We start from the raw sequence: 11,285 nt of genomic DNA, 5'->3' as shown, positions 1-11,285 counted from the left end.
TTTTCTTAGCCTTTTTGAATCTAGGCACGTAAATGGGATAGATTTTTTTTTTTCTTGGCTTGTCCTGTACAGTTTGAGTACTATCTCTTTTTTTCCCTCTGTCAGCTGACATAGCTTATAAAAGATGCAAATCATCTTTTTCTTGAAGATTTGGCAAAACTCACCTGAAAAACCATCTGGGAAGGTGCCGGGTGCGGCGGCTAGATCTTTGACCATCATTTCCATGTTTTTGAAGGTTATTCACTTTTTAATGACTTGGTTTTCTTAGATTTTTTCCTATTTTATCATTTATACAGTTAGTGGTATAAAGTTGTATATATGTACTATATGCTCATCCTTTAAAATATCTCCCTTGTAAGAACTGTTGGTTCCTCTGTCATCCTTAACATTTATTTGTGCTGTCTTCTTGCCAAAGGTTTACCTCTTTTACGGGCGTTTCCAAAGATCCGGCTTTTTATATTATTTTGTTATTGTTACTGTACTTTCCCGTTTCATTAATTTCAGATTTTCTTAATAATGTTTTCCCTTGACTTTCCTTGGGTTTATTTGTCCTTTTGTGGGTGCGTGAGTTGAAAGCTTAACTAGTTTATTTTCAGTTATTTTCCTCATAAATTCATACAAGGCTACGTATTTTCCGAGTACTTTCTTTGACTACGTATTTCATTTATGTGCAGTGATCTCCCTCCCTCCATAAGTGCACTTACAACTTTGAATTGACCTCCGAGTACATTTTTGGTTGCATCCCAAAGGTTTTAATTTGTAGCTGTCTTATCATTCGGTTCTAAATGCTTTGTAATTTATGTATGGCGTATCTGACTCATTTGTTAACACTTCCACCTATGTAAGTTTGAGGAGCTACATGTCGTCACTGATTTATAATTTTATTGCATTGTGGCGAGTGAGTGAAGCCTGAACTTTTTTTTTTTAATGGTCTAATTCATGGTCCTTTTTTTTGGCGATGGGCTCTTAGTGTTTGGACACCACATACATTCTTTGTTTGCTGGGCACATAGTCCTGTACGTATCTATTTGCTCGAGTTTGCTATTGCATTATTCATCTCAAGATCCTTATTATTTTGTCAGTTTGGTCTCTCCGTTTCGGAGGTAGCGTCGGCATCCAGCATCACTGTAGTTCTGTTCGTTTCTCCTCATGGGTATTTTAGTTTTAAACATTTCAAAGTGACGTTATTCGTTGGGGACAAAGTGTGTATTTAGGGCATTTGCACTTTCCAGAGCACTAGAATGCTTGGGCCCCTCATAGGTCCTTGCTGATGGGAGGTGGGGCTGTTCTAGGACCCTGTCCCTCTCAGCTTGGTGCTGATGTGACTGTGGTCTGGAGGAGCTCCTAGATGTCTTGAACTTTCTCACTATCACCGTGGGAACTGGCCAGATCTGGGCCCACGTCCAGGTTCCACTACTTACCATCTGTGTGATCTTGGGTGAGAAACCTGGCCCATTTGAGCCTCAGTTTTCCCACCTGTCCATTGGTGCGTTGTCAGAAGGATTGAGATTGTACGAGCCAAGCATACAGTAAATGCCCAATAAATGGGGGATGGCTGTTATGGAATCCTATGGAGGGTCAAGGTCTTGGGTGTTCCTGTTAGTGGGTTGAGGCAATTCCTCAGGGCCTTCCTCTTCCAGGAATTCGTCAGATAAATCCCCGTCTGCCACCACCTACCCCCAACTGTAGCCATGAGCATCCCAAGGGAGGAACCTCAGAGCTAAGGGTCACACACTCAAGGAGGGCAAGGTAGATCCTATTCAGACACCTTAGCCTCAGTGGGCTTGAGTGAAACAGAGAAGGGAAATGAGAGATGCATTCTTAGAGGAGCTTTTAGTACTGGGCTTTGAGGACTGAGTAGAAGTCCTATGGGCAGAGAAGCCTGTTGATAAAGGCTTGGATAATTTAGGTAGGACCAGGCTTGGGTTAGACTCTGACTTTTCTATCCCTTTGGTCCCCCAGTCTATTACTAAGAAGAGGACCCCTCCACTACTTCTTGAATTCAGAACTCAGAGGCTACTAAATGTAGTCCTTTACATGCTATTTCTTCACCTTCCTCTCTTTACTGCCTGCTCTTCCCACCATCCCACAGGGGGAGAGTGAGGGACTTTTTTCCCATGTCAGCTCTGCTGTCACTCCCACTATCCCTCCCTCTCTACTGTCTTTCCTGCTTGTCTCCCCTGATACTCATCTCACAATTTTAAAAAAGCCTCAATCTGTAGTTTTTCCCCCATTTTCCTGGACTTGAATGCTCTCTTTTCTTGACTGTACTTGCCCGAGACTTATCTATTATGCTGTTTTTAAAGAAAGGTTTTTATTCTGTTAATGCAAAAGAACCTCAGTCATGCCCAATTAGAGTTACTTGAACTGAAAGTTTGGTTCATGTATTTTAAAAGTGGACTTGTTCTCAGAATTTGTTTTCTTATCAACATGTTCAAGGCTATGGTTTTCCTCTGGGTATCCCTTTGGCTGCATCCCACAGGTTTCATTACACAAGGTACTATCTATCTGAATCGTTCAGTTTCTTGTAATTTCTATGTTGATTCCTTCTTTAACTCATGCCTCGTTTAGAAACATGCTTTTAAAATTTCTCATTGTAGGCCTTTTCAGGGGAGTCTAACTATTACAGAATCTAATCCTGGGGCCAAGATCAGGTTATCTTGTCTAATATTTGTTCCTTGAAATTTATGAACATCTCCACTGCTGGTTTTTATTAACGATGATTTTTATAAATGTTCCATATGTGTTTGAGAATTTTAGGGGTGGGGATATAGCGTTTGGTAAATCTATTTGAGCTTATTAATGGTGGTGATCACTTTTTTGATTTACTTACTGACTGCCGGATCTGACTGCGTCTAAAAGGGATGACCCCACCCTTTCCTAGGCTGGGCCCCTTCCCTAAGACCCTCTTCTCATCTCTGGAGCATCTCTGTGAGAACAGGGGGAATCTTTCATCCATCTCAGGGTCTTAAGCCAGATGGGGAAGGGCCCCAAGCATGGCTGTAGACCCAGAATGGCTCACCCTCCATCCTCCAGGGTCTGACTCTGGCTCAGAGTAGGGCCCACTCACTGGGTGGCCTAGAGCGTGGGGAAGAATAGCCCTCCATGAACTCAGCTTTATCACTGACCCTTCTGTGGGCTGTGGATGAGACTGGCTGGGGTATGAATCCCACTTCGAACCACTGTGTGACTTTGCATTGGTGCCTGCCCTCTCTGTTTCCTCATCTATAAATTGGGTTGACTCCCACCTCAGAGGGCTGGCCCATGATAGGTGCTCAGTGGTGGTCACAGTTATCAACAAGAGTAACTATTATCAATGAGGCAGCCCCTGCAGGGCCAGGGCTTGGGGTTTGCATTCAAGCTCTCCAGGCCCCCGGCTGCCCCAGGGAGATGGGGTAGACGAGGTGGGGGCTTGACAAAGACTCCACCACTGGCCGGGGTCAGACGATCTTCCTTTAATACAAAGTCGATTTATCTACATACACAGAGGTGGGAAAACCACCCAGCTGCTTCCGTTTGAATAAACAGTGTTGAAAGCAACGGCAGATCTGCTCTTGTACAAAGAGAAAAACTTACTTGCTCAGGGGTGGGGGCGGGGGGGGGGAATCCCATCCTTCTGCCCCAAAACTTGCCCCATGGTCCCAGGGGGCGGAAAGGGTCCCTGATCTGGGGCAGCACGTGGCCTCTCTCTCCCCAAAGAAGTGAGAACCTCCCGTTTTGTTCAGTCCTTCTCCTCGGGGTAGGAGACCGGGGGATGGGGGCTGAGGCTGCGGGGAGGGGGGGTCGCTGCCATCTCCTCTGTGGCAGCGCCCAGCCCGTGGGCTCGAGACCTGACGCTGGTGGGCCCGAGTCCCCCTGCTCTCCACCCTCACCCTTCTGGATATGTCTGAGAATTTCATTATAAAAGAAGCAAAAAAAAAAAAAAAGAAAAATCAGGAGCAAAAGGTCCTATTCTTGAGTGAGGCACACCTTCAGATGGTAGGAAAAAAAAAAAAAAGCAAGCCACAGGGGCAAGCTTAAGCCCGCGCACGCCTGCCCACACAGCTGGTACACGAGAACGGCTGCTACAGTGAAAAAATAGACTGACTGTCTGTGAACAGAATAGGAATAAGCCAAGTTTTTCCTTTTAAATTCGTTGACTGTCAAGTCGTCTTTGTTTTCCCCCCCGTTTGTTTCTTCTTTAAAAAAAAAAAAACAGGAAAAAAAAATACACTATTAAAAAAACAGGAAATGTCACTGGATAGTTACACTGCGTTCGAAAGAGAGCTGCATCGGGTCCCCATCCCCGGCGCCCTCCAGGCTGTGGGGCAGGAAGGCTCCCCGGGTAAGGACGAGGGCCAAGTTCACAGCCCCCGCCCTTCTCCGGTTCTGGGGAAGAACCCCCTTTTGCTCACCGCCTCCCCCCTCCCCCCACCCCGGAATCTCTCGTTTTGGAATCTCGTTCTGGAAGGAAATGAGGAATGTGCCGAGTAGCGAAGGCGGCGGCCGGTCCAGGGGGGGGTGGCTGGGGCCACGCGGGGGTTGGGGGCTCGAGGGGCCGCGTCGCTCCCGGAGACCCTGCGGAAACACGGCCGCCGCCTCCTGTCCCGGCCGCCGGGGTCCAGGCCTCGGGGCCCGCCCGGCATGGGAGGCGTCGGGGGCCGCTGGAGTCGGGCCGGGCCGACAAGGCTCTAGGTTGCATAGTGGTCAAAGCTCCCGAGGTACTCCAGAGCCGCCTGGTAGCAGAACTGGTACTCGTCCTGCGTGGGGGAGGGGAGGGGTGGGCCTCTGTCAGCGCCTCTCCTGCTCTGAAGCCGCCCAGGGCTCCCCGGGACCCCCAGAGCAGCCTGCGCCTTCGCTGGGCTCCATCTGCCTTCTCATCTCTTAGGACGCGGCCGCTTGGCCATGCCCTGCGACACCCCCCGGGGGGCTGGCAGGCTGCCACTCCAGCTCTGTCTCCCCAGAGACGGGAGAGTTTGGAGCACATTGGTGTTTCTTTTGCTTTTAATTTTTTTCTTTTTTTTGGCCGTGCCGCACGGCATGTGGGCTCTTAGTTCCCCAACCAGGGATCCAACCCATATTCCCTGCATTTGGAGTGCAGTCTTAACCATTGGACCGCCACAGAAGTCTCTGGAGGACATTGTTAAAATGTCCCTGTGAACTCGATGGCAGGAAGCCCCTCCCTGCTCTGGGCCTCACTTCAGGATTCGTGGCCTGTGCCGGGGTCCTGGCTGAGCCTGACCTTGCTGTGACTCTGGGGCCGGGATGGACGCATCCCAGGTCAGCCCAAAGCAGGAGGGGCTGAGGACCTTCCACCCACAAGCACCCAGAGAGTGGAAGGAGGCTGTGCTCATCTCACAGGGGAGAGAACAGAGGCCCGGGCCAGCGCCGGCATGGGGCCCGGCCGCCGCCCCCCGTCCCGCCCTCACCTCCATCTGCACCATGGCTGGCCTCTGGGTCCGCAGCATCTTCACGGTCTGGAAGATGTCCACCACGCCTTCGTACCGCATCCGCTCCAGCACGATGCTGAGCGTGATGAAGACACCCGTCCTGCCCACGCCGGCGCTGTTGGGGACAGTGTGGGAGTTCAGGGGCGGGTGCCTGGGGGAGCCTGACCTAACTGCCCGATTCCCGTCCCTCCTGCTCTGATGCCTCCCAGGGATGGAAAGAGCCCAAACGGGAGTGCCTGAGGCTGTCCTCACGAGGCCTCGGTTTCCCTAGCCGGGCCGTGGGCCGGGGCTCAGGGAGCAGCTCACCTGCAGTGGACAGAGATGGGGCCGTCCTGGCCAAACTGTTCCTTGGTCTTGTGCACTTGGCCGATGAAGTCTATGAAGCCCTCCCCCGACTTGGGCACGCCCTGTTCCGGCCAGTCCGTGAACTGGAACTGCCGGACAGTCCGGGACTGTCCATCCTGGAACAAAGAGAGAGCAAGAGAGAGAGCCCAGTCTTGTTATCAAGGTCAGTGGTGGTCACGGTTGTTTTCCCACCCTCACCAAAGTCCCATCCTCCACCACCAGCCAACACCACCCTCCGTCCTTCCCCATCCTCCGCCCCATTTTCTGCCATCCACCCTGACGACTCCTTGTCCTAACACTGTCTAAGGGCACCATCTTTCACTGAGATGCTCCAATCTCGTCTTCACCACCCAAGGATGCCATGCTCATCCTCTAACTTCACCATCCAGTGACACCATATATGGCCATCGTTCACCCCCCACCCCCAAACTGCTCCTCTCTGCACAGCTCCAATCCCATCCACCACTGCTGTCTGCCGTCTTCCATCCTGTGCCGTCCCAGAGTGCACCCAACATCTGCCCTTCTTGGTCCCATTCTCCAGCTCCCTGGCATCCTCCACTCTGCACCATCTCAGGGTACAAGAGCACTGCCCCGTACCCTCACCTTCCAGCGGTGCCGTCTTCCATCCCCCACCACTGACTGCCCATTGTCTTCGACCACCCACCAGCGCCAGCATCTACCATCCTTCACCACCCCAGGGCGCCATCTTCCACCAGCCACCAGTGGAAGCTCACCTTCTACCCGCGCTACCCAACACCGTTACCTCCTAACCTTCACCATCCACTGCGGGTAACTCAGTCCTTGAGCATCCCACGATGCCCCCTCCCACCGACGTACTCCATCCCTACCACTCAACCGTCCTTCTCGCCAATCCCATCTTCCCACGACCCAGCAGGGCCATCCAACATCATGGCTCTCTGCCACCTTCCATTCATCACGACCCAATGGTACTGTCTTCCATAATCCACCCCTAGTAATTCAGCACTCTCCCCCCTCTAAGGGCCATCTTCCACTGACGTTCACCACCGTCCCTTACTCATCATCTACCTTTTCCCAGTCACGGTCTCTACATCAAAATGGTACCATCCAGTGATGCCGTCTTACCCTGATGGTCTCCATCCTCCACCACCTAACACTTCCTTCCTCCAACCCCACCTTCCTCTACCTTATACCATCAGCAGCACTGTCTACTACCATTGATCGCTGAATGTTCGTCATTCTTTACTCTCTCCGAAGTCATTTCCCATTGATCGTCTCCATCCGCCACCGGCCAAACATCTGCCCTCTCCAACCTCATCTTCCTCCACCCGTTGCTGATAACACGTCACCCTTCACTAACCCGCAGTGACCCCTGCTCTGTTGGCATTCTCCATCCTGTTATCCATACGTTCCAATCTCCAGTCCCACCTTCCTCCTGCCCAACACCATCCTTGTTTACCACCCTCCTCCACTACCACCCAACAGCAACATCTTCCACTGATTCTCCAATCCCCCCACTCCACCAATCCAACAGCGCTGTATGCGCTACCCACGCATGACGACTAACGATGCTCTTTACCCATCGGGCTTTGCCATCCACTGGCAACATCTTGACTGACATTCCCACGCCCCATCACGCCACCCGTGGATTCTCTGCTCTTTTCCATCTACGGCTCCGTCGACCACCACCCGGCACCATCAATCCATTACCTCTCCCCCAGCCCGCTTTCAGCCCTCTAACGCTACTACCCTCCCATGGGTTGTTGCTTCCAGGGAAACGCCCCACTCACTCCCTTGAACATGATCGCCTTGGGCTGTGTTCCCTAGTGAGTGGTGTGACGCGCGCTCCAACGGGGAGGCCGTGGGGTCAAGGCCCTCTCTTCCCCCCACTCGGTGGTGGGAGTGACCGTCCAAATGGCAACTCACTCTTCTTCCAACCAGCCCTGGGGGCTTCTCCTTCCCCTGGGCCTTTGCTTCTACCCCCAACTAGGGAAGCCCTCTCCGGACCACTAGCGGAACGGTGAGCAGCCCATAGGGTCCGGCCCGGGTTCTGGTCCTTCCCAGCACTCCGACCCCAAACTCACCCTGGCGTCTGTGACCTTGAACTCCCGCAGGATGTACTGAGGCATGTTGTATTCCGCCATCGGATCCACCACGAAGTACTGGTAGCGGGCGGAGCGCTCGGCCGGCCAGTACTGGTGACATTTCTCCTGTTGGGGAGGCGGCCGCCATGGTCAGCCCTGCCCCCCGCCCCTGGCCCCGCCCCTGCCCCTCCCCCCGCGGCCCCCGGCTCACTCGGCCCATCTCCCGCAGCTTGGTCAGCATCACCACGATGGTTGAGTTGTTCTCCCAGAGCATGCGCCAGAAGTCCTCCGTGGTTTCCGCCAGCGGCCCCTGCGTGGCGATGTAGGCCTTTTGCTGCCTGCGGGGCGGGATGTGTGTGAGTCCAGGGCCACGGGGAAACCCCGGCCCAGGCATCATCTCCCTCCCTGTCCGGTTCAACCCTCCAAATAATCCCATTTTCCACATGGAGAGACCATCAGCCCGAGGATAGATTCCCGCTTCTCCAGGAGGCTGCAGGGCTGCCTGCTGACCTGTCCTGCGTCCCTCCTCTGCCCGCACTCAGGTACCATTGAACTAATCTCCGTTGTTTGCACAGGCCAAGCTCTCCCCAGGGCTATGCACAGGCAGTACCCCCTCCTTGGAACAGCCTCCCTCGGCCAGGGTTTCTCAGCCTCCGCACTACCGACATTCGGGACTGGATGATTCTTTGTGACAGGGCCGTGTTCTGTGCACCGTGGGGCGCTAGGCAACACCCCTGGCTTCTGCCCCCGAGATGCCAGCAGTAATCCTCCTCCCTCACTCCCGTTATGACCCTCCAAACGTCCCTAGATGCGGTCAAATTTCCCCTGGGTGGCAGAATTGCCCAGATTGAGAATCTCTGATAGAGAAGGGCAGATAGAACCATGTTACGGACAGCAGCCGTCACTTAAACAGATGTCTAAAGATTCCCTCCACCTCAGCTGTGACCGAGACTGGCAAGGTCCGTCTAGCTCTCTCCCATGCAAGACTGGAGGCCCCCCGAGGGCAGGGCCGGGACCTTTCTGGAGCCTCAGCATCGCCCGGCAAAGGCCAGGGCCCCTGCAGCGGCCAGGGGCAGGTACCTGTAGCCATCGATGAAGCTGGCGTTAATGTAGTCGGAGCCCTCCACACCCCGGATGGGCTGCAGACAGACCCGTGTGCTCTCGTAGGGCATGATGTTGACCAGGCGGTTCTTGAACTTGTTACAAGGCAGATTGGCACTGATGAAGCGGGATGTGTGGGCTTTGGAGTTGGCCAGCCGCTGTGGGGACGAGGGACGAGGGACGAGGGGACGGGGGGCCACCATCAGGACAGCCTCCGGCTGGGAACCTGCTTTCCCCAGGGATGGGGTGGGCTGTGTGTTTCCAGCCAGGGCGCTAACAGGGGCCTGGCAGGCAGGGGAACACCAACCCCCCACCCTCTGGTCCCCTGAACGCCGGTCTCCCGCTCAGCCCCCTCCCCCAGCCGGCCCACAGCAACCTCTAGCCCCCAGGCCACCTTGAACTCGAGTTCCATGCCGGTGACGTGCTCGCCGGGCTCCACCTGGGTCAGCTTCTGGATGTAGGCGTAGAGGCTGCGGGCAGGCACCTCCGTGTTGCCGCAGCCCACGGCCTCCAGCAGGGCCTCATGGATGAAGCTGTACTGGTCCTCGGTCTGCACCATGTAGTTGCGCTGGGACCGCATGAGCGTCACGTGGCCGTACACGTCCACCGTCTTCTCCGGCTTGATCCGCTCAAGCATGGCGTCGATGACAATGAAGCAGCCCGTGCGGCCCACGCCAGCGCTGCGGAGACAGGCAGGGTCATCAGGGGCCCCCCGGGCAAGGGGGTGGGGTAGGTGCGGCGGGGCGCAGCGGGGAGCAGGGGGACTGGGACAGGGGTACCTGCAGTGGACCACGATGGGGCCCGCGTCCGGCGGGTTGCAGGTCTTGACTCTCCGCAGGAAAGCCAGGAAGGGCGTCGGGTACTCGGGCACCCCGTGGTCCGGCCACGCCGTGAACTGGAACTGCCGGACTTCCCGTTTCTCGCTGGAGCCGTTCTGGGGGCCAAAGGGACACCGCCAGTCACCGCAGCCCACCACCCACGTGCTGGGGTCCACGTTCACACCTCCAGACCACCACTACTCGGAGCGCCTGACTCAGGTGCCCGGCTGCCCCGGGGCTTGGGGGTGTCTCTGCCTGGGAGTTTCACTGGCATCTCACGCTCAACGCGGCCAGCACTGTGCCCCCCACTTTCTCCCCAAACCCTTTCCCCCCATCTCAGCTGATGGCGGCGCCATCCTTCCACGCACTCCGGCCGGAATTTAGGGGTCGCCCTTGACTCCCCTCCCCCTCCTTCCCACATCCAAGACATCAGTCAGCACCGTCAGCTCTGCCTTCAAAGCCTACCCCAAGCCCACCCACTTCTCACTCGCCCCCTCCATGGGGACCACCCTGGTCCAGCCCCACCATCATCCATCCAGACCAGAGCAGTCACCCTGGTCCCCGGGCATCCCCACCGCAGTCTATTCCCGCCTCAGCAGACAGAGGGCACTGGTGAGCACCCAAGTCAGGTCCCGCCCCTCCTCTGCTTCCTCTGCCCACAGCCCTCCCTGGGGGTAAAAGCCCAAGTCTCCCCTGCAGCCCACAGCGTCCTGCACGACCTGCCCCGTCCCCTCCCTGCCCTCCCCTCCTCCCTCTCTCACCCTCACTCACTCTGCTCCAGCCACACGGGACTCCTGGCTGTTCCTAAAACACCCCAGGCACAGTCCAGCCCCAGGGCCTTTGCATGGCTGTGCCCTCTGCCTGGAATGCTGTTACCCCAGATCTCCCCCCTTCCTCACCAACTGCAGGTCCTCCACTACCCATTCTATTCTGCCCTGTTTTTGTGTAAGATTTCCTGTCATTTTACATATTTATTGTCTGTGTCTTGTCCACTAGACTGTAAGTCCCACGAGAGCAGGACACTTTGGGTGTCCTGATGCCCAGGTAAGGGTCTGACACACAGTGCGTGCTTCAGGTGTGAATCAACTGAAAATCTGTACCCCCTCGTGTCCGTTGACCGTCTCTGGCACCTGGGCCAGATGTATGCTTAAAGTTGAGAGGCCCTGGCTGGCGGCCAGGGGAACCCTGTGGTGCGAGGAGCACCTCCGCTCCCCGCTCCCCAGCATGACACTAAAAAGCGTCCCCTGTCTCCCAAGGCACTAGAAATAAAAACAAAAATAAACAAATGGAACCCTAATTAAACTTACAAGCTTTTGCACAGCAAAGGAAATCGTAAACAAAAAGACAACGTACAGAAAACGTCTGCAAACGATGCAACCGACAAGGGCTAAATTTCCAAAATATACAGACAGCTCATACGACTCAACGACAAGAAAAACAAACAACCCAATGGAAAAATGGGCAGAAGACCTAAATAGACATTTCTCCAGAGAAGACATACAGATGGCCAAGAGGCACGTGAAAAGGTG

General features: G+C 54.8%; 1 protein-coding gene across 1 annotated transcript in view; it reads right to left on the bottom strand.

Annotated features, from left to right (window-relative positions):
• Positions 1-3,440: 3,440 nt before the first annotated feature.
• The window catches only part of PTPRS (protein tyrosine phosphatase receptor type S), a 63,791-nt gene continuing 55,946 nt past the window's right edge, over positions 3,441-11,285 (bottom strand). The window contains exons 27-34 of the mRNA XM_067734081.1: positions 9,718-9,872; positions 9,333-9,618; positions 8,918-9,096; positions 8,049-8,175; positions 7,838-7,963; positions 5,736-5,890; positions 5,409-5,544; positions 3,441-4,739 (exon numbers count right to left, since the gene is read on the bottom strand). Coding sequence (XP_067590182.1) covers positions 4,671-4,739; positions 5,409-5,544; positions 5,736-5,890; positions 7,838-7,963; positions 8,049-8,175; positions 8,918-9,096; positions 9,333-9,618; positions 9,718-9,872 — 1,233 coding nt within the window. The 3' untranslated portion in view covers positions 3,441-4,670. The remainder of the gene's footprint in view (positions 4,740-5,408; positions 5,545-5,735; positions 5,891-7,837; positions 7,964-8,048; positions 8,176-8,917; positions 9,097-9,332; positions 9,619-9,717; positions 9,873-11,285) is intronic.

This window comes from Pseudorca crassidens, chromosome 3, assembly GCF_039906515.1.
Source record: "Pseudorca crassidens isolate mPseCra1 chromosome 3, mPseCra1.hap1, whole genome shotgun sequence".
In the NCBI taxonomy this organism is placed as follows: Eukaryota; Metazoa; Chordata; class Mammalia; order Artiodactyla; family Delphinidae; genus Pseudorca; species Pseudorca crassidens.
This window is presented reverse-complemented; position numbering and strand designations above follow the sequence as displayed.